General features: G+C 53.0%; 1 protein-coding gene across 1 annotated transcript in view; it reads right to left on the bottom strand.

Annotated features, from left to right (window-relative positions):
- The window catches only part of LGR6 (leucine rich repeat containing G protein-coupled receptor 6), a 115,995-nt gene that overhangs the window by 78,356 nt on the left and 17,179 nt on the right, over positions 1-20,460 (bottom strand). The window contains exons 2-3 of the mRNA XM_028120320.2: positions 9,525-9,596; positions 6,979-7,050 (exon numbers count right to left, since the gene is read on the bottom strand). Coding sequence (XP_027976121.2) covers positions 6,979-7,050; positions 9,525-9,596 — 144 coding nt within the window. The remainder of the gene's footprint in view (positions 1-6,978; positions 7,051-9,524; positions 9,597-20,460) is intronic.

Here is a 20,460-nt window from a genome sequence, read left to right on the forward strand (position 1 = left end):
GGGTGGCACTGCCATCCGGACATTCTTTACCTGTAGGCCTGGAGAGCTGGACACCAGAAATGGGGAGGAGGAGGGCACACGGACTGTGGGTGCTCTGGGGTCCAGAGAATAGCTGGGGAACCAGGAAGGAAGCTGCCCGGTACCCTAGGCAGAGTGAATGGGCCCTGTCCCAACCCAGCCTGCCTGCACAGCACCCCGTCCGACAGCCCCCGGGGCCACACACGGCCCCAGAGGTGAGGGGTGCATCCTGATAGGCCAGGTGTCTCAGGAACCTGGAGGGGATGAGCACTCAGTGAGTCCTACTGAGTGCCAGGTATGGACTTGTCAATCTTTCAGAAGGGAAGGCTCAGCAGAGATATGCCTCTTGCTCGGGATCACTCAGGGAAGATCACCGTGCTTCAGGAAGAGTAGCTCCTTTCCTAGTCTTTAAGTTGAAAAATAGTAGCAGCTGATGTGTCTGGTCATAGAGCTTTATATGTATTGACTCAAGCTTACCCCAGAGGGTTTATTCCCAGCATCCAAACACCTAGCCATGAAAATGCAGAGTGGGAAGATAATGCACCTGAGTAGTTACCCACGTCTCCTATGTGACTGTCCTCGTCAGAGCCACCCCTGTTACCTCTCCTAAACTCCTTTTATAGATATGTAAGAATCCCAAACATGAACCAAACCACAGTACCACAAGAACAAAAGAGCGTTGGCCTCACTGTGGGCCTGGCCTGGAGACTGAGAGGAGCCCCTGTTGCAGGGCAAGCTGAGGAAGGGGGAAGAGAGCCAGACCCTGAGGACTGCAGAGAACTGGGGCCTTGGGATCGGGGTCCTCCCTGCCCCTGGCCCCAAGGCTGGCTGAGCACAGCACGAAGGGAAGGGCCAGGCTGCAGGCAGATGCAGTGCCCAGGGTCTCTTCCTGCTCATACTTTGTGCCCCTGAAGGAGCACACTCCCCAGACCCCTCCAAGCCAGGCTCCACACAGCCCAGGATGGGGCCTTTCAATTACAATTTTGCTTCAAAGGTAGAATTTAGGGGCATCTGGGTGGCTCAGTAGGTTAGGCAGGCGACTGATTCTTGATTTCGGCTCAGGTCGTGATCTCAGAGTCGTGAGATCAAGTCCCAACTTGGGCTCCTCACTGCGACCCCCACCCCGTGCCTCTGATGCTTCCCCCAACCTGCTTTAAAATAATTAATTAATTAAAAATCAACCTTAAAAAAAAGGTAGAATTTAAACCTGAGCCTCCCAGACTTCCTTAGAGTGTAGCAGTCACACAACAGGCTCTGAAGTCAGCCAGCCTGGATTTGGGTCCTAAGCTCTGCCTCTGTCCAGCGATGCAATAGCTGCAAGCTCCTACTTCAACTCTGTGGGCCTCAGTTTCCTCATCTGTAAACTGGGGATGATGATAATGACCTTACGCACTGATTAAATGGATTAAATTAAATAACCCCCGTAAAGCACAGCATGTGTTGCAGTATCTCAGGCAACAGAAGCGCTCAGTAGCACGGCAAGCGGCCTTACAATTCTGACATCGTTTTATCAGTGCTGGATGACTTGAGTAGGTCACTTCCCCTCTCTGGGCTTCAATTTTCTCATCTTTCAAAGGAAGAGGCTACCAGAGGTTGCAAAAATAAACCCTCACTCAGTTAAAATATTCAGGGACCCAAGACATTTCCTGCCCTCCGCCCTGCTTAGTACTTCTATCCTTCTAGATGTGTCGACCTCCAGCATCTAAAGAGTGGGAACTTCACTTGGGGATCTCAGCGGGCTGCCTTGATTCTCGCCCAGAGGCCGCAGGATGCTTGGAGCAAGGAGATGGAGAAATGATGGTTGGGCAAACAGGAGGGGCCACAGGCTGCTCAGGCCACCTCACAGGCCCCCACGCCTCCAGGGGCCCCAGAAGCTGCATCTAGTCACTCTGTGGGCAGAACCCCACCTCCCCTGAGCATCGCAATGCATCTCTACCCCCATCACCTGCTCAGATCCCCCTACCCTTTGTTCTGTCAAATCCCAGATCTGGAAAGATCTTTAAGGTCTCCGAATTGTACCTCCCTGCCAACACAGATGCTGTAGCACCTTCGCAGGGCACAGTCATCCTTCCAGTGCCAGGGAAGTTATCCCATGCCAGGTAGTCGGTCTGTTCGTCAAGAAAGTCCTTGCTTTCATGGCATCAAAACCCACTAAGCTGAAGGTCAGCATGGCGGTTGGCTTTGGGCCTGGCGCTGTCTCCCTTGCTGTTCCTGGCCTCCTTTCCCAGCCTTCACTCCTTTACTGAAACACAATTGGGTCATCAAAGCTGGAAGCACCTTTAGAAGGGAAGAACCCCTTTGTTTCCCAAATGAGGAGATGGGGGTTCAGGAAGGGGAGGTGACCTACCCTCAGTTACAAAGCAAACTAAAGGCCAAATCAGGCCTAAGGCCCAAGTCTTATCTTCTAGGCCACTGCTTTTGTGACCACATTTGCCTGCCTCTCTCACTGGCCCTGATTCTGCCTGGTGAGCCAGAGTCTGTCCAATGCAGTGGGTCTCAAACCTGGCTACATATTAGAATCACCTGGGAAGATTTTTTTTTTTTTTTAAACCCCAGGGTCCAGGCCACACTGCAGCCTGATTAATCTCTGGGGCCAAATCTCTAGGCAAGGGATTTTAGGCAAGCTCCCAGGTGACTCTAATGTGCAGCCATTCATCTAGGGGAAGCCCAGCCCTCAGGACTCCTCCCTTGGTCACCCGTGAAGCACTGCTGAGGAATATCTCTCTGGTTTAAAAAGCATTTGGGGGCAGGAACCATGAGCGCTAATAGCTGGAAGGTTCCAGAGAGGTGATCCACCAGTGGCTGACAAAGGTCCTTCCTTTGGTTCTGTGGAGGGGCCTTGGGGGTCACTGGGGTGGATGGGCAAAAGACAGCCTGGGGTCTATCCACCCCCCTCATCCACTGTAACCAGAGAAATCCTCCCTCATCTGTTTATATATCATGACTTCTGCACGAGGTGTTTGTGTTTTAAGTTTCTGCAGTTAAAAATGTTGGAAAGGGTATCCCAATGTCCCCGTTTTAAAGGCAAGAAAACTGAGAAAGTCTGAGCGTCCTCCTTGCCACCTGTTCTGGGATCTGCTGCACATGAGACCCACTTCCTGACATCCAGTCTCTTGACAGGACGAGGGCAGTAGGCTCCACCTCCTGGAGAAGAATGGCTCAGAGGATCTCCCTGGGCTCCTAGAGCCTAGCATCCTTCTCCCATGAGCCAGGCAGGAAGTACCCACTCTAAAACAGCTCACAAGTCTCTCCTCCCTAGGTCAGTCCAATTCATTTCATCAACACCAATGGAAGCCCGACTCTGGGCCAGGCATGGGTGCTGTCCAGCCAGGTGGAGAGTAAACACAGTCAATGTCAACAGAAGACCACTCAATACAGTGTAAAGAGGACAACCCAGGGAGAGTCCCTCAGGGATGGGGCCCGAGAGGTACTCACTCCACCCCACCCCTCGGTGGCCTCCGGCCAGGGCTTTGGAAGGGCTTCGGGAAGAAGCTGCCCTTTTTGAGACTCAGGCATCACCAAGGTGACATGAGCTAGGAACCCCAAACCAGTCTCCCAGAGATTTGGGGCTCAAACCAGGCGTAGGTAGTCTGGGGAAAATCCCTTGCCCAGCCTCTTGGGGACATGGAGGGGAAGCAAGTCCTTCAACTCTCAACCCCCGTTTCCCAGATCTGGGTCTGGTGAAAAGCAACGGAGGCCCAACAGGAGTCTTTCTAGATGAGCCAAACTGGCCTAACATAGGTAAGGTGGCGGTCTAGGCAGGAAAGGCACCAAGGCTCAAGCCTCACGCAGCTCTCTGAGGGGAGGGGGGCCGCTGTGAGGAAAGAGGCTTGTGAGGGAAGAGGTGGCTGGGGCACACTTTCTCCCTCTCTCTCTCTCTCTCCCTCCCTCCATCCCCTCTCTCTCCTCTCTCTACTTCTCCCCCCCCCCGCCACTCTCCCCTTCCCTCTCTCTCTCTCCCTCCTCCATCCCCTCTCTCTCCCCTCTACTTCTCTCCCTCCCTCCTCCCCTTCTTCCTCCTCAGTGTGAGGCAGGAGCCATTGAGGGCAGGACAGCCCCCTCACAGGCCAGCTCCACACCCTCAGGCTGTGGGTCAGGATGCAGGAGCTCCAGCCTCCGCGATTCCCTCACCCTGGCAGGGCACACAGGGCAGGTGCCCTCCAAGGCTCTTTTCTACATACCAGCAGCAGCAAGAGCTATGCTTCCCTTAGGACAGTTCCGATGGTGGCCGATGGTGGCCGTGGGCAGGGGCAGAGGCAGTGAACCCCGGGCCTCAGGCTTCCCAACTCTAGAGGACAGACATTCCCACCTACAGTCTGGAGAAAAGGCGTGAGACTGGAAATCCCCTGCAGGCCTGGCTCTCTCCGCAGGAGCCTGGCCAGAGCCTACAGGCTCCAAGACTTGGAAAAGCCGCAGAGGAAGGAGGGAATCCAAGAGTAACACCTCCAGGGCAGGCGTGGGGCTGCGGTGGGAAGGACAGAGGGAGGGGTCTGCCACTGTCACTTAGGAGAAGATCAGAGAGGGAATCTCCCCCTTCTTTGTCCTTTGCTTCCAAGAGGAAAGAGGCAGAGTGCCCTGCAGGGACAGTCAGGCCTCAGAGAAAGGAAGATGCAGTTCAGGTAAGAGTCTCAGACCCCAAGAAGACAGGGGAGTAGCTAAAGGGACAGTATCCTGGTACAAAAAGAGATTATTACGCTGATGGTGGGCTTTACTACTCTTATTTTTTTTTTTTAAGTCACCAAGGCTCTTTTGAGACTTTTTATTTATTCATTTTGAGAGAGACAGCAAGAGCAGAGCAGGAGGGAGAGGCCTAGGGAGAGGCAGGTTCCCCGCTGAGCAGGGAGCATGAGATGGATCCCAGGACCCCGGGATCATGATTTGAGCCAAAGGCAGATGCTTCACCAACTGAGCCACCCAGATGCCCCTTACTGCTCTATTTTTCTTGCAGTACTGAACACTGAGCCATGGAAGGACAGGGCGGCAAGAGAACTGACATGAGGCATCAGAAAGTCCTTCTTGCCCAGGTGCAGGAGGAATCCCCTGCTTTGAAGCACTTGAGTAAGAGAATAAGCTCCCCAAGACCACCCAACTCAACTCTCAAGTAGAGAACTCTGCAGGCAAAGAACTGACGAGAAGCCTTTGGGGGACCAGGTGGTCTTCGAGGATGGGGTAACGTGGGGGCCAATGGCAGAGTGGGGAGCGGGCCTCCGGCTGTCCTTGGCTCCAACCAGCAGCCTCTCCTGGCCATCCAGCTCATGGAGCCAAGGGCGCCATTTGCAGAAAGGGGGCGGGAGGCTTGTGGTTTCTCCGAGGCTTTGATTTATTGCCTAATGTAGGCAAAGAAGAAAGAGGAGGCTCATCTCTAAGCTGGAGTCTTAGAAACGGGACATGAGTCTCACATCTTCTGAAGGCCCAGCAAACAGAACCCGCTCTCTAATCCTGGCTGCAGGTCTGAGCCTGCCACTGGGCACAGACACGCCACCAAGCAGGCTGCCTGCACTCTGCGTCTGGCTCAGGATGCCTCTCCACACCCCGGGGCAGCGATGTTGACGGGGATCAAGACAGACCAAGAGGAGAAGCAGGAAGAAGGAGAAGTGAGAGGCGGGGCACAGAGGGGCAGAGGGAGGGAGAGCAAGGGCTGAGACAGAGAAGGGGAAGGCGGGAGAGACCTGGGGACTGAGGCTGGGGAGAGACCCCGCAGGATCCAAGGGCACTGCAGAAGGGAAGGGAATGACAAGAGACTGGGACAGCCTTGGAGTCAGAGACTCAGAGGCAGATCCAGAGAAAGGCTAAAGGCCAAAGGTGTTCAAGACCGGCAACATGAAAGTGCTGAGCCTGGACCATGGACTGCTGACCACCTAAAAGCCAGAAGTTCACAGGCCAAGGGGCCAAGGCCATTACTAGCCCATAAACAACTCTGAGCACGTTTGAAAACGATACTCCTTTCTAGGTGGCTATAGCCCCAAGCCAGGCATAGGTCTGGATTTCAGCCCCTTCTTTTAACCCATTCAGCCAGATGTTCTTGTGCAGTAAACTACCTGCTCAACCATTCAAAGAAGACCTGCAGGTCAAGTGAGGACTAAGGGAGCAGCAGAGCTGGGGAATGGCTCACCAGCTTAGGGAAGCTCCAAATGCTCCAAATTCTATTGCTCCAGGATCAGCCTTCAAGATCCTCATTTTCTTCCCAAACCCGTCCCTGTGGTGATGTGCCCTCCCCAGGAACCTGTGGTACCCACCTTCAGACCCCGTGCATCTACTTCCCCCTATGAACTTTCATTCTCACTCCTCATAAGAACATGGGGGGAGCTCTGGGGGAGACAGTCTTGATTGGGACAAAGTGAGCCATGGATGTGGATGGAAGGAGATGGTGCTTCAGTTTTCCCTTCTCTAAAATGGGCCATGAGTTCAATAGCAAGGGGGTAAGTTAGTGAACTAACACAAGGTCCTCTCCAATTCTCTTTCCTTTTGCTTTAAAGGAAAGATAAAAGGTTGAAGAGGGGGATGGGATGGGATGAAGAAGCCTGAAAACAGGGCTGCGAGATATTTACCGTGGGAAAGGGGACTCAGAGCTGCAGAGACCAAGGTTGGATCTCAGGAGGAAGAACAGCCAAGGAAATCCAATCTGGATTCCTCCTCTCCTGGCCCAATAGGGCTCATGAGGGGACAGCAAAGACCTGCCTCTCTGGTCATTATTCACATTACCAAAAAAAAAAAAAAGATACTTGTCGTCTGTGGAGGGTTGCCATAACTATCAGGTGCAATGAAATGTTTGTTTACAAATCAGAAAATTTGTTATAGAAATGGTGAAAGCAAAGAAATGGAAATCACAATTAAAATGAAAAGTAAAGAGGAGGAAGTAAGCAAGCCAGTGACAAACCAAGACCCGGCTTACAAATCTCCAACCTGCCCACAGTTCTCAAGGTTGCATCTCTGTGGAAAATGGGGAAGACTTATACTTACAGGATTTTCAGGCTGTAGAGGCCAGAGAATGCTTGTCCCGGGATGTGTGAGAGATGGTTCCCTGAGAGACGCCTGCAAACCAGGGAAAAGCGTCAGTGATGTTGGCAGGGAACCCAAATGGGAAAAGTGGGGGACCACCCTTAGCGTCTTGGGATTCGGGAGGGGAGAGGGGCGTGATAACTAGCATTTACTGATAGCAACAATGTGTTCAATGCTTCACTCCCATTCTCACTTAACTCTAACAATAACCCTGTGAGGTGCCTAGAATTATCTCCAAATTTCAAAGGAGGAATCTCAGGCTCAGGGAGAAGATCAAGTCACTTCCCCTAAGGCTGCCAGAGCTAGGCAGTGGCCGAGCATGGTGTTGTCACCCAGACCTGATTCACTTCTAGGCTCTGGTCCGCTCCAGAGTGTCACATCCTCCCCTCTGCTAACCTGGATGACTCACCCGCCACCCTCAACTGCCGAACTGCACTGCATCCTGTCACCAGGGGAGGGCCAGGCACAGACAGGCTGGGACCGTGTCTCCCCATGCCCTCAACTACACAGCTAACCCCTGTTAATCCAGGAGGGTTAGGAAATGGGGTATTAGAATTAGTCCAACATCCGGGTCTAATGAAGCACCTCCACATTTGTCATGGGGTGATCGCCAATTCTAACGGGAGCAAATGTGACAGAATATCCTTAATGCCCAAATCAGACTGAGCAGAGTCAAGCCATGGATGATGCAGAAGGCACTTGGGATCTCCCAAGTCCCCAGCGACATTATTACGTACTTCGATTCCTAATGAGAGGCTATGGATGTACAGTCTGGGCTGACATACCTCAGAAGCTGTTTTCTTTTTAAAAAATATATCTTTAATAAGAATCTTGTTATTTGGTATTTGTTGTTTAAAAAAAAATTGTGTGGAAAGGCATCATGATATTTGAGGTCCCCAAGCTTGGATCCTATAGGTGGGCGTTTACCATGGAAAGGTCCTTTAGATGGAACCTTTAAAAGGGGCCTAGCCCCTTCTCAGGGACCTGAAAATGGAAGGAAAATGAGCCTTCGGTTCTCAGGTTGTGCCATGGATGTCACCTGCCCCAGCGCCTCAGCCTTCACACCTGCTTTTCACTCCCACCCAAGATGTGGCACCTCCACCTCAGAAGGCCCCTTACTGCCTCCAATTCTGTCACTTCCTTTGAGCCCTGGCTTAATACTCCTCCCCCAGGAAGGCTTCCCCATCCATAGGCTAGAGGTGCCTCCCCCCTCCCCCGCACCCTGGCCACTTCCTTACACAGAACCCCCTGCTCACCTGCTGGGCACAGCTCTGCTGTCTCACCTAGAAGCTCCCTGAACTTCTATCTTGTTTTCCCCCAGAGCACCTTGAGCTTGTCTTTCACACAGAGGGGAAGCTCAATAAGTACGGGGTCTAGAAAACCCAACTATGGCTCTGGGGGTTGACCGAATCCTACCTCCAGCAGGGGCAGGCTGACTGCATCTTGGGGGAGCACTGTCTAGGATGGAGATGGGAAATCGGTTAGGGCAGCAGCAAGGCCAGGGTTGGGGTGGAACTGTGAATGTTTCCAGAGCCAGGAGCCCATGCTTTGCACAGTTTAAGCAAACCTTAGTAGAGCCCTGAGGATCGACAGTGGTGCGAAACCAAGAAAAAGCAGGCTGGAGACGGAGGTTGGAGTTTAGGAACAGGTCTGGGACGAATGCAAGGATTGGGAGCAGAGTGACCTGGCTTCCCCAAGCAGACAGGCTGGGCACTCTAACTGAAGAGATGATTTATTCATGAGCACCCCTGGAGTCTGAGGCTAGCCCCAAGGACCGCAGATGGAGAGCAACAGTCGTGGGAAGGCATTAACCAGGGAGGACTTGGTGGAGGAAGTGGACCTACGTGTTCAGCAATGATAGAGGAAAGGTTTGTGCCTGAGATGGTGGGCACCAGTTGAAGGGGAAGTCTCCTGCTCAAATGCAGGAGGGGAAACCAGGATAGTGAACATGACCGGCCTCAGTGGAGCAAAGCTGGCCAGGTAGATTTAGGCCAGGTTGGGGGAGAGCCTTAGAAGTAGATCCTTTGGGCACTGAGGAGCCAGAGAAGGTTCTTAAGCTGGTGAGATGCTCCCTGACGATGGGCAGAGTATATTTGAAAGGAGGCTGGTGCAATGGGAATAGAGAACAAGGGGTGGTGGTAAGAGACATTGCAGAGAAAGAACCACTGGGATGTGGGGGTGGCTGGTAGCTGGACACAAGGGATGGAAGCAGGTCAAAGATGACCCCCAGGAAGAGAAGCAACCACTGACAGAAAGAGGGGAAGCTGCAAACTAGAGCTGGCCTCAGGGAGGACCAAGAGCCAGATTTCAGAGTACCTATACTGTGTGGTCTTGCCCAGCACCTGGGACTCACAGCTGGCCCAGGTATCTGTGAATACCCTGCTATCAAGAACAGCTTCCCAGTCCCTTCCCTTTGAGCTCCAGCCCTCCTCCTGGGGAGCCCTGGCTCCTAGAGCTATCAGTGGTCCCAAAGCTTCGCCCCCGAGTCCCATGAAGCATCTACTCACAGCTCCTCCAAGAAGCGCAGGTGGTGGAAGAGGCCAGGCTGCAGCTCTGTGAGGTTGTTCATGCTCAGGTCTCTGCATGGAGAGAAAATGGGAGGGGAGCTGTGAGCTTCCCATCAGCCCCAACCTGTGCTGTCCAGGTCCAGACACCCACAGAGCCCCAGCTGTTCCTGCAGCATACCCAACACACATATACCCATGTCATCTAATTCCAAAGCCAGCCTGGCAGGAGCATGTGCAGTGTCTAAGAGTGAGCACTGGGCTGGGAGTCAGGCCTTCCAGGTCCACATATGTGCATTCCCTCCATAGTTTCCAATTTTGCCTTCTGCCTTTCTCCTCCCACCGCCAGACTCCCCAAGGAGTGGTTGTGGTTAGGACTATGAAGGACACTGACCTCCCTGTAATGGGAGAAGCTAGAGAACCATTCGTAGAGTTTCAGAGCAGAAGGGGAGGGTCCACTTAATACAAGCAACACCTCATGCATTCTTTTTACCAAAGGGGAATCTGAAGCCTAGAGATTACTGCCATTAAGCTCTACGGAGCAGGTTCGTGCAATATTCACACGCTGGTGTGCTCATCCCTGCAGTGGCCACAGGGGATAATTCTTTTATTCTATCCCAGAACCAGTGGGGTTTCGCTGCTGTCTGAGTTCTCTGCCCGTTGCTTTCCTGTTGGTTTTCCTCCCGTAGACTCCTGCTATCAGAGGACCTCCAAGCACGTCCCAAAAGATGCCTAGCTTCTTGATGCGGATCCTGATCCCTCCATGGATTCCTACCTTGGATCATTCCAACCTTCCCATACCATGTGAGAGGCCCCGTGGGTGGTTTCACAGTCACTGTCCTCTAAAGATACCTTGACACAAAATAACCACAATATTAACAGCTGACACTTATAAGGCCTACTGTGTCAAGCACTGGCTAACCTTTAACCAAATAACTGCATGGAATCCTCACAACAGCCCCAAGGTAGGTTCCACTGTTATCTCCATTTCACATTCAAGAAACCAGAGGAAAAAACACTGAGCTCTGGAGTCAAAAGGCCCTGAGGTCAACTCTGTCTTCTACTTACTTATCAGACCTTGAGCTCTTAACCACTGTGACCCTCAGTTTCCTCATCCATAAAAATGGGTTGAAGGGTTCTAGAGGGGAGGGGGGTAGGGGGATGGGTTAGCCTGGTGATGGGTATTGAGGAGGGCACGTTCTGCATGGAGCACTGGGTGTTATGAACAAACAATGAATCATGGAACACTGCACCAAAAACTAATGATGTAATATATGGTGATTAACATAACAATAAAAATTTTTTTTAAAAAATGGGTTGAATAACACCAAATCCCTAGGGTCCTTACAAAGGAGCCAATGCTTACAGACTGCCTAGCAAATAGTACATACACAATTAATATCTGCTTTCTTTCTTCCACCTGTCCCTCAGAGACCTGTGGGCAAATGTCCTACCCAACAGGCCCAGGAGCTAGGTGGGAAGGAGTTGGTGCTTTCATTGGTTGGTCCTGCACTGTGTTAGCACTTCCTTCTCAGTTTCTACCAGGTTGAGCAGTGATGTCTCAGAGTCCGTGTGTGTGTGTGTCTCACACATTTGGGGCCCATCCTATTTCAAACTCTTAACAGCTGCTTCCTGCCTCTGCCAGCACCCTCCCTGAGGGGTATAGAGGTGGGTCCAAACCAGACCACCAGATCGCTGGGCACCACCCCCAGGCCTGCCTGCAGCTTTCTCCCTTCCTTGGGAATGCACTTTTGCTGTCAAACCTGAATGTCTCCATTTTCCTCCAAGAAATGTGTGCTCTGTGTGGACGATCAGAAAGGCAGGCTGGAGATGGTGGGGAAATGTGTGCTGGGGAGCCCAGTTCCAATCTATAAAAAGACTGTTTAGTCTCAAATGTTTTATCTTTGATAAAGCTTAGAGTCCGGATGCCATGTCCTTTAAAGAAGGAAGACATTCCGTTCAGGGTAGAGCCAAGGAACGGGCCTGCTGAACTCAGGGCTGCTTCTCGTCCACAGCTCCCTCTCTGCTCCGCGTGGGGACAGGAGGGCCATCCCTGGACCCACTCCATCCAGAAGAGGGCTAGGCAGAAGGGGGTGTAGGGGGGGCTGGTGTGCTGATGGCCATGGTTTAAGGAGCAGAACCAAGAGAGTTTGTTGATGGATTTTATGTCAGAGTTTGGTTCTTGGGATGTATCGAGGCTCCACTAACCTGGGCTTCCAGCGGAGAGGTGAGGATGCAGGGGTGCACCAGACAGTGGCAGGGGGAAAGAATGGTGAGGCCCACAACACTTGCATCTGACTGGACTCCTCCCCTTCGAGTCCTGGACCTGGTTCATTCTCAGGCAGGCAGGGAGGCACGAGGTGCCCCAAAAAAACAATTACCTCTAAATATTTACCCTGTGCATTTCTGGACGTGTCTCCACAGGAGCGGGAGCGGGAGTTCAAGGAGCACGCGGGGCATGTGACTCAGACCTCATCACTCAGCTGTCCCTCCAGGGGCCGCACCTCAGAGGCTCTGATGTGGCTCCATGCCCCCACCCCACTCCCTCCGCCCCCCCACCCTGACTAGCGGCCTCATTGTTCTCCCCTGGGGAGGAGGGGGCCTGGACCCCCCAACCCGCCCCCACATCCTGCCCAAGACAACACACAGCCCAGCTGCAGGGCTCAGTAAGGGGAGGAGTGCACAGGAGGGTGGATTTCCAGTGAGGCGGGGAGCCCTATTCAGACCTGGCCCTCTCACAAAAGGGGAGGGGTAGGGTTGGTGCCCAGGAAAGGGAGAGGAAGAGGAATGCCTAGAGCTGAGAGAGGAACGTGCAGGCAGGTCTCAGAGCTGAGATCCTCCAAGCTGATGCCACAGGCCCTGGGAATGGCGGAGGGCCCTGGCAAGAGGCACGGGGCCCTGCCTGGGAGGAAGGTATGCCTGGACAGTCTCCAGGAGGGAAGCAGCATGCGGGCACTCTGAACACAGGGGTCATCCTATGGAGTGCTGGTTCTGAGACAGGACTTTCCTGGGGGGTCAGCTGTCCTTGTGCAAGCCAGTAAGCACATTCAGGCCCTGCTTGGACCCAGGGCAAATAAGAGGGCGTCCGATCCTGGGGGGTCCTGGGGTTTGCTTGTGGCTGCATCTGCTTGGCTGTATGAACTTGTCGGTATCTACAAGGGGGGGCCTGTATTGGGGTACATGAGCTCTTGGGTGTGCTTGTCTTGTGGGGTGCTGGGCACGCGTGTGCCATGTGTGAGGACACGTGTGTATCTATAATGCGCACATCTGACTAGTGTACTATTAAAAGTCATAAACGTTCTCAGAGCATCACATGTTATCAAGATAGGGATTCTCTGGGAGAAACAAACAGCCTCACCCAAGTCTCACTCCCGTGGTTGGAAACCTTTGGCTGTGTGACTCTGGCAAGCCGGGTTCCTGCTCTCGGCTGCAGGGCTCCTCTCCGGCCTATCTCCTGGCCCCAGGAAGGGGCACAGGTCGCTCAGTGACACTGTTTGGGGGTCCAACTTGTGGCTGAACTAGATACCCCATGCCCGAACTCAAACGCTCCGCTACTATCGCCCAGTGACCACTACGAATGCACACGTGTGCACGCATGCGTATTAGCACGCACGCACGTACGCACGTACGCACGCACGCTCGAGCGCTCTCCAGGACCGGCTTCCTGGGAGTGCGACCTGACCTGTGCAGTTGCACACACACCCACACTCAGAAGGGCCCGGCTTCGTTACATTCTCTGCTGTTGTCGTTTTGAAATCCTTAATACATTTTGAACAGGAGGCACCACATTTTCATTTTGCACTGAGCCCTGCAAATTGCTTCTCTCCAACTGTGGGGGGATTGAGAGGATGCATTGCAACCCCATTCTTAAGTTTTCTTGCAGGACCCAGAGGGGCTGTATGTTCTTTTAGTTGGACACAGCCATTGGGGGGGGGGCGCTGGCAGGAGGGGAGGGAGGGGAGGGAAGGGAGAGAAGAGAGGGGCAGCCCTGGGCACAGGAAGTGGAAGTTTCTGGCCGCACATTAGGAAAATGTTCTCAGAGCTTTACCCTGTGAGGCAACCAGACCACCCAAGGAAGCTGGGTGAGGCAGTGTCACCATGGAGACAAGGAACAGGGTTTGATAAGACGGAGGATGCTGGGGAACTGAGGGGACAGACAGCAGCAAGATCCGAAACTGGAGGGGGGTGGGGCAATAAGGGACACCCCCGCCCCCCACAATCTGGCTGATACCCAAGGGTGCTGGTGAAGTTATTCTGTTTGCACTTTTCCTCTGGGAGAAGAAACAGAGAAAGGCAAAGACCCTGGGCTCTGCTGGGGCGGGCCTGGGAGGATTGTCCCCACCTGGCTGGAGAAGAAGCCCAAGAAGCAGGGCCCCTTTGCACTGTCTCCACCGTGGGCTAAGGTTGCCCCATCTCTGCGGCCAGGTAAAGGGCAGTTAGAGTGACCAGGAGATGAGCCCCTGTCCCCAGGCATAACCATGCCCCAAGGTCACTGCAGGCAGACCTGGTGTGGCGTCCTCTGGGTGCTTACAATATTCTGTACACGCTCCCTCAGTGATGATGACTGAGCTCCTCCATGTACCTAGTGCTGCACCCACCTTCATTACCCCAGCACAAGACTAATTAGCTGCGTGATCCTGGTCATGCCACTTGACATCTCTAAGTCTCCACTTTCCCATCTGTAAAACAGGGATAATGATAGTACTTACCTCACACTAGTAGCGAGAATTATACGAGTTACTAAATGTAAAACATAGTGCTTAATATATCTACCTTATTAATATTATACTCATCTAATTGAATTATAATGATTATAGTGACCCATACGACTATGAGCTTCAAGGCGAGGACTTAATCTTAGACCTCTCTGTATCCTCCAATCCTAGTGGGATATCTGGCAAATAGGGGTGTGTAATAAACGTCCAAATGAATGCATTATAGATGGAGATCGATGATCTCCTTCCCCGGCTTCTTTTCCTGTGCTGACAACCCTTGCTCCTAGGAAGTTCTTCCTGTTGTCTAACTTGAGTTTCTCCCACTGCTGTATTAAGGGCATAACCTCTGTGAAGAACCTAGCGCTTAGTTCCACTCTGGTGCACAATCCAGGGGGCCTGTTGCTAACTAACAACGTTCACTTGTCTCTCAATCCAGCATCCTCTAGAAAAGGTAAAAGTGAGGTCCTCCTCTGAAGGATCTCTCAGGCACCTACAGTGGACCTTCAGGTTTCTCTTTGGCCTTTTCCTCTCAGGGCAACGGTCTCTGGTTAGGGCCTAATGTGCTGCCACAACATCCTGAAGCAGCCACCCTTCCGCACAAGGGCCAGGCCTGGCGCAGTTCCCTCCATGATGGGAGAAAGCTTGGGGGTTGACGGGGAGCAGGATGAGCTAGTGTGGAAATAGCCCAATGTGGGGGATGGGGGAGTCCCTCCCATCGAAGAGGGCCAGTAGACAAGCTGAATGCCACGGGGACCATCTGGCACTCGGGGAACACTTGCTGAATTCCTTGGTCAACAAGAGAGGCAGGTGACACGGTAAAGAGGAAAGAACGTGGAATCTGGAATCAGGGAAGCTGTTTCGATCGGGCCAATACCGAGGTCCCGTCCAGCCCTACAGATCATTCTTTCCTGACTGGCTGCAGTGTGCCGAGCACAGGGCTAGGCATCCTGAGGAACAGAGACAAAGCACAGGGCAGGGTCTGGGCCCTCCAAGAGTTTACAGTGTTGCTGGGGAAGGGTTGTTTACTCACAAAGTAGCAACAAAAAACCCACATATGTACTCTGCTTTGTGGTTTACAAGCGGTTCCTACAGCCACTCTCCCAATTAAGTTCTGAGCTGTGTGTCCAGACTCAAGACTAAAACAGAGGCCCAGAAGGGGGAAAGGGTAAACCAGCATGGCTTCCTGAGGCAGAAACGAGAGTGGGGTGTATATGAGACGCAAGTAGCTTGCAGAACTGAGTTCGGAGTGGAAAGCACCCAGAGAGCACCCCATGTTACACTGTGGGGGAGGGGGTTCATCAGCACAGTGGATGAGACTGGCCATTCACCACAGGACTGTTAGCATCCCTGGCCTCGCTCCTTAGTGCTGGTAGCATCTCCCAGTTGTTGTGACCTTCCAAAACACCCCCCAGGCATTTCCAAACACCCTCTGAATGAAAGGTGCTTTCCTCTTCCTGCACTCAATCAGTTTACAAGGGAGGAAACAAGATTCAAAGCTGAACAAAGTGACCTAAGGTCACACAGCAAGTTGAGAGAATTAGGTCTCCTAAACCCCAGGGCAATGTTCTCTCCACCCCACCACATTGATCTTGGGTTTTCTAAAGCAGCCTCCCCTGCCGAGTTGATTCCCCTAGGTGGCACCTCCTTGTCAGAGATGACGTGGTACCAGCTGTCTTATTAGAGATTCTAAACACACTAGTTGACACAAAGTTCTCTTGGATTTTTGTAATTTTCCCAGAATTCCAAAAAAGGGAGTGTACTCTAATCAGAATAAAATGTATCTGTCTTCACATGACAGCAGGACATATTCTCTTAGGCTTTACACAAAGTCCTATGTGAGAACAATGCTGTAGTTTTCAATACAAGGGCTATTGCTTCATTGTGTCATGTCCTCGCTCCCTTGTTTGTAACAAGCATGTCTTCCAGCCTGCCTGGAGTGGCAGGAGGATGTGCAATGGAAGGGTGTAGTGAACAGTACAAGAGAAGCTGGAGGGGTGGCAGGGGTAGGCCTAGCCCCCTAGACTTGGGGCTCATTTGTAAGGGGAGAGAAAGTCTCCTGTGGTTGCTCAGCAAAGGTGAGGCTCGCACAAGTCAGACTGAACCAGGGAAAGCCAGGACACCCAGAGCATCCTCAGGTGACCCAGTTCATTCAGGTGGGGCAGGGAGGGATAAGGGCAAGGGAAGGAGACATTCCTACAAGTCGGGTGAGAGAAAAGTACAAGGGGTTTTTTGTTGTTGTTGTTTTGTTTCTAAGCCCTGGGTTAAAAGACCACAGAAGTCAGGGAATGTCGCTCATGGGTATCATGATATTTCATCTGTGCGGTGTGGGTCTCAAGTTCTGATGGCCGAGAAAGGAGGCCAAGGAGGGAAGAGGCCCAGGAGAGGTCCCTCTCACTCAAAGATGCTAGATTTGGGAAATCGTGGTTTGGTGCCATCAGAACCAACCCAAACTCTATGGCTCTGCCTTCTTCTTGTTGAACAAATAAGGGGGAAATCTGATGGCAACAGCATGCCAAAGGTGTGGGTGCCTGGGCAAAGCGAAGAAGGGGACAGGCACTGGGGATGGAGATGGAGTTCTGGGGTGGTCTCTGACCCTCAGTTCTGCAGGGGAATCCCTTTGTGAGGGAGTCAGGATCATTCCAGGCTAAGGGACATCTCTGGCTCTGTGGGGCAAAGCGGCTAAGCTGGGGTGGCCCACGGTGTCTCTGAATTCCTGTCAGAAGTGTTACAACAGGTCAGGTGCAAGGGCTGCTCCTGCCCCAGGCAATGAGTCATGACCCTCAGAGAACTCGCCCGGGACAGTCAAGAGCTGGGCCGGTGGGAGCTGTCCCTCTGCCCATGCCCAGAGCCAAGCAAAGGCTCTCAAGAGCAAAGCATGGCCCAGGGATTGCCTGATGTGTGTATATATGTGCTTCTCCCCCATGGCCACCTGTGGGTGGAGAAGTTAAAGACCCGGGCCTCCTGGGCCCAGGCAGGGCTGCAGTGTGGTCTGAGTACAGCCCGCGAACAGGAGGGGACAGAGCCTCTGGAAACTGTGGAGGATGGGATCTGGACTCCCTTTGCTCCTCTCTTCCTCCTCAGAGGCAGCATAGACCTCCACTGTCTGATGGGGGAGCCAACCCCCACATGTGACTATTTCAATTTAAAACCATTAAAATTAAATCAAATTAAGGGGCACCTGGGTGGCTCAGTCAGTTAAGCGTCTGCCTTCGGCTCAAGTCATGATCCCAGGGCCCTGGGATCGAGCCCCGCATCGGGCTCCCTGCTCCGCAGGAAGCCTGCTTCTCCCTCTCTCTCTCTCTCTCCCTCTGCCTGCCGCACCCCCTGCTTGTGATCTGTCAAATAAATAAATAAATAAAATTAAATCAAATTAAAAATTGAGTTCCTCAACTTCACTAGCCACATTTCAAGGATCAATAGGCACACATGGCTAGTGGCTACCACAACAGACTGTGCGGATCTAGAGCATGTCCATCATCGCAGGGACGTTGGACAATACCAGTACAGCCTCTGGAGTCAGTCCTGTGTTTGCTTCCCAGCTCTGCCGCTTACTGGCTGTGTGACTTTAGGCAAGTTACTTCACCTTTCTCTGCCTTAGTTTTCTCACTGGTAAAGTGCTCAGCCAGTGCCTGGCACAGGGTAAATAAGCAACCAATATGGCCCGCAAGCAGCTCTGCCTGCCTCTACCACTCACTGAGGCCCAGCTCAAGCGCCTCCTCCTACAGGAAGCTCCGGCCTTCGTCCATACATTTACTCATCCAGCCATATGTCATTCAACCAACATTTACTGAGCACCTACTATATACCAGGCACTGTGCTAGGTGGTGAAGCTGCAAAGTCCAATAATGTATGATCCCTGCCCTCAAAGAGCCCAGTCCAGTGGGAACAATGACAAGAGAGTGGACAATTACAAGCCTGAGTGACCAGTGCTGGGATCGAGAGGCTTGAGTGTCACAGGGCCACCTCAGGCTAATTCGAACATCCTTTTGATTCTAGTCTCTGAGGGTTCAGTCACAGGTAGGTCCACACAACCCTGTCCTAGACTACAATCTCTCGTCTCCTGGTCTTAGATTGCTCATTCGTGTGTTTGGTCTCCCCACACAGGCTGGGGGCTCTTCCATGGCTCCCAATTACCTGTGCTTGTCACACACACACACCACCACCACCACCACCACCACCACCACCAGCTTCAAGGTCCATTTTCAATGCAGCAAGGGAGGGGCGAGCACCCCACAGGCAGACCCTGGCCCGAAGGACTGAAGCGGCCTGCAGCACAAGGGAAGAGAATTAAGCCAGCCGAGGAAGGCAGCAGTGGCTGTGCATCTGGGGACCTGCACACTTAACCCCATTAAGCTCTGGTCTCCCCTGACCCACCAGCATCTTTTCCAGCCCTTGTTCCCATCTCTAGTTCCATCTAAAAGGGCACCATTTCCGTGCACGGAGGTGTATGGGTGTGAATTGTCTGCCCTCTCAGACTTGAAGCACCTTAGAGAGGACAGTGCCATTGCCATCAGGTGAGACCTCCCCAAGGGGAGGAACTATGTGTCTCTCTTCAGAGTGGGAAATCCCTGAGGGGCTGAGGGGGGTGGGGAGCCGAGGTGGCACAGGTGGGAAGGACTAGGGCTACATGGGGGCCGGAGGTGGAGTCCACTTTGTGCGCAGACCACAGCCCTGAGCCCTGTTTGTTTAGCTGAGGCTCCAGGTCCTGCTGCCTTTAGCCTTTATTTCACTGGATAAAGGGACAGGGTGTGTCTGGGGCCGGAAAACGGAAGAAAGGCCCCTCTCTTCAGAGTCACATGCCTCCTACCCCCACATCCCAGATGGAAGCTTTCCTCTCACGGCAGGATCCCTTCTGTTTCCCAACCCAGCAACTCCACTTACCTCCACGGACAGACACATGAAGGAGCACTCAATTGCCACCTACTCCCACCCCAGCCAGGGGCAGCACCAAGACCCACAGCCAAAAGATTTTCGAAATTGGACCTGGTCCCGCCTTCGATTTGAATCTAGTGGGAAAGAGCAGAAACTGGAAGCTCAGGGCATATAATAAGAGCTACTTCGGCTGGGGCAGACACTGTGCTTTATAAAGGCTTTACAGACCCATTTTACAGAGGAGACAGAAAATCAGGGTCCCTTGATGCCGAAGTCCCAAATCGCGTCCAACCCCACCCCTCTGCCTCTCCAGTTCCCCTCCATTTGAATGTCTTTCACAGTTCATAGAGTTCTGGTACATCCTTGGTCTCATTTAATTTGATCCTTTTATCAAGCCAAGGAGTGAAGCATTATTTATTCCCATTTTAAATGAAGAAACGGAGGCTGGGGAATATCGAGTTACTTCGTGTCTACTCACACAGTTAATAAGCGGCAGAGTCAAACCTTCGCCAGTTCGCTCTGTTGAACACTGCTGCACACGGGAGTCCGAGGAGCCAGTGCGCAAGGCAGCAGCTCGGTCCCCAAGAGGCCCCCGGCGTCGTTGTCTCGTTGTCGTGTGGCTGTCCCTGGGGCTGAAGGGCCGGGAAGCTGGGGGGCGGCCGCAGCTCCAGGAACAATGCAGGGGGATTAGGGCCGGCCCAGGAGAGCCCCACCCGTCTTGTCACTGTCAGGCTTTGAGTCCCACTCCCAGGGGCCTCGGAGAACCAGTGGAACTTTCTGGAACTCAGCTCCCCTCCTCCAAGCCCACCTGGGCGCGCCTCGCCCTGCTGGCCCAGTCAGCCACGGGGGAGGTCCTGCCACACCTGCCGCCGGCAGGCTGCTGAGGTCCCAAATGCCTGGCACTCCCGGCGACTCCTGCCTCCTTCATGCTGAATCTCTCCGGTCCTGCTGCCTCCATCCCACCCTCCGGCTGGTGCCCCAACAACATACCCTCTTCCCTAACTCCCTACCTATTGGGTTCGTCGGACTTGTACAAAGACTAGATGCAAGATCCAGGTCTAACATCCCTGCCCAGCAAGAAGTCCTCCCTGTAGTCTAGCCTCACTCCCTCATGCTGCAGTTGGACTGAACAGAGTTCTGGGCCTTCTGTTAGGGTGTAGTGGTTTGTGGCTCGGGTGTCAGACTGCCCAGAGTTTGTATCTTGGCCCCACCGCTTACCAGTTGTTTGACATTGGGCAAGTTACCTTTCCTCTTTGGGCTTTAGTTTCTGCATCTCTAACAGGTTATGTAATGGTTCCTCTTACGGGAATCGTGAGGGTTACATGGGAGACTCCTTGTGTGTCGGGGGGAGT

This window comes from Eumetopias jubatus, unplaced genomic scaffold (genome assembly GCF_037043125.1).
Source record: "Eumetopias jubatus isolate StellerSeaLion01/CBP00866 unplaced genomic scaffold, mEumJub1_p1.0 scaffold_12, whole genome shotgun sequence".
Classification (NCBI taxonomy): Eukaryota; Metazoa; Chordata; class Mammalia; order Carnivora; family Otariidae; genus Eumetopias; species Eumetopias jubatus.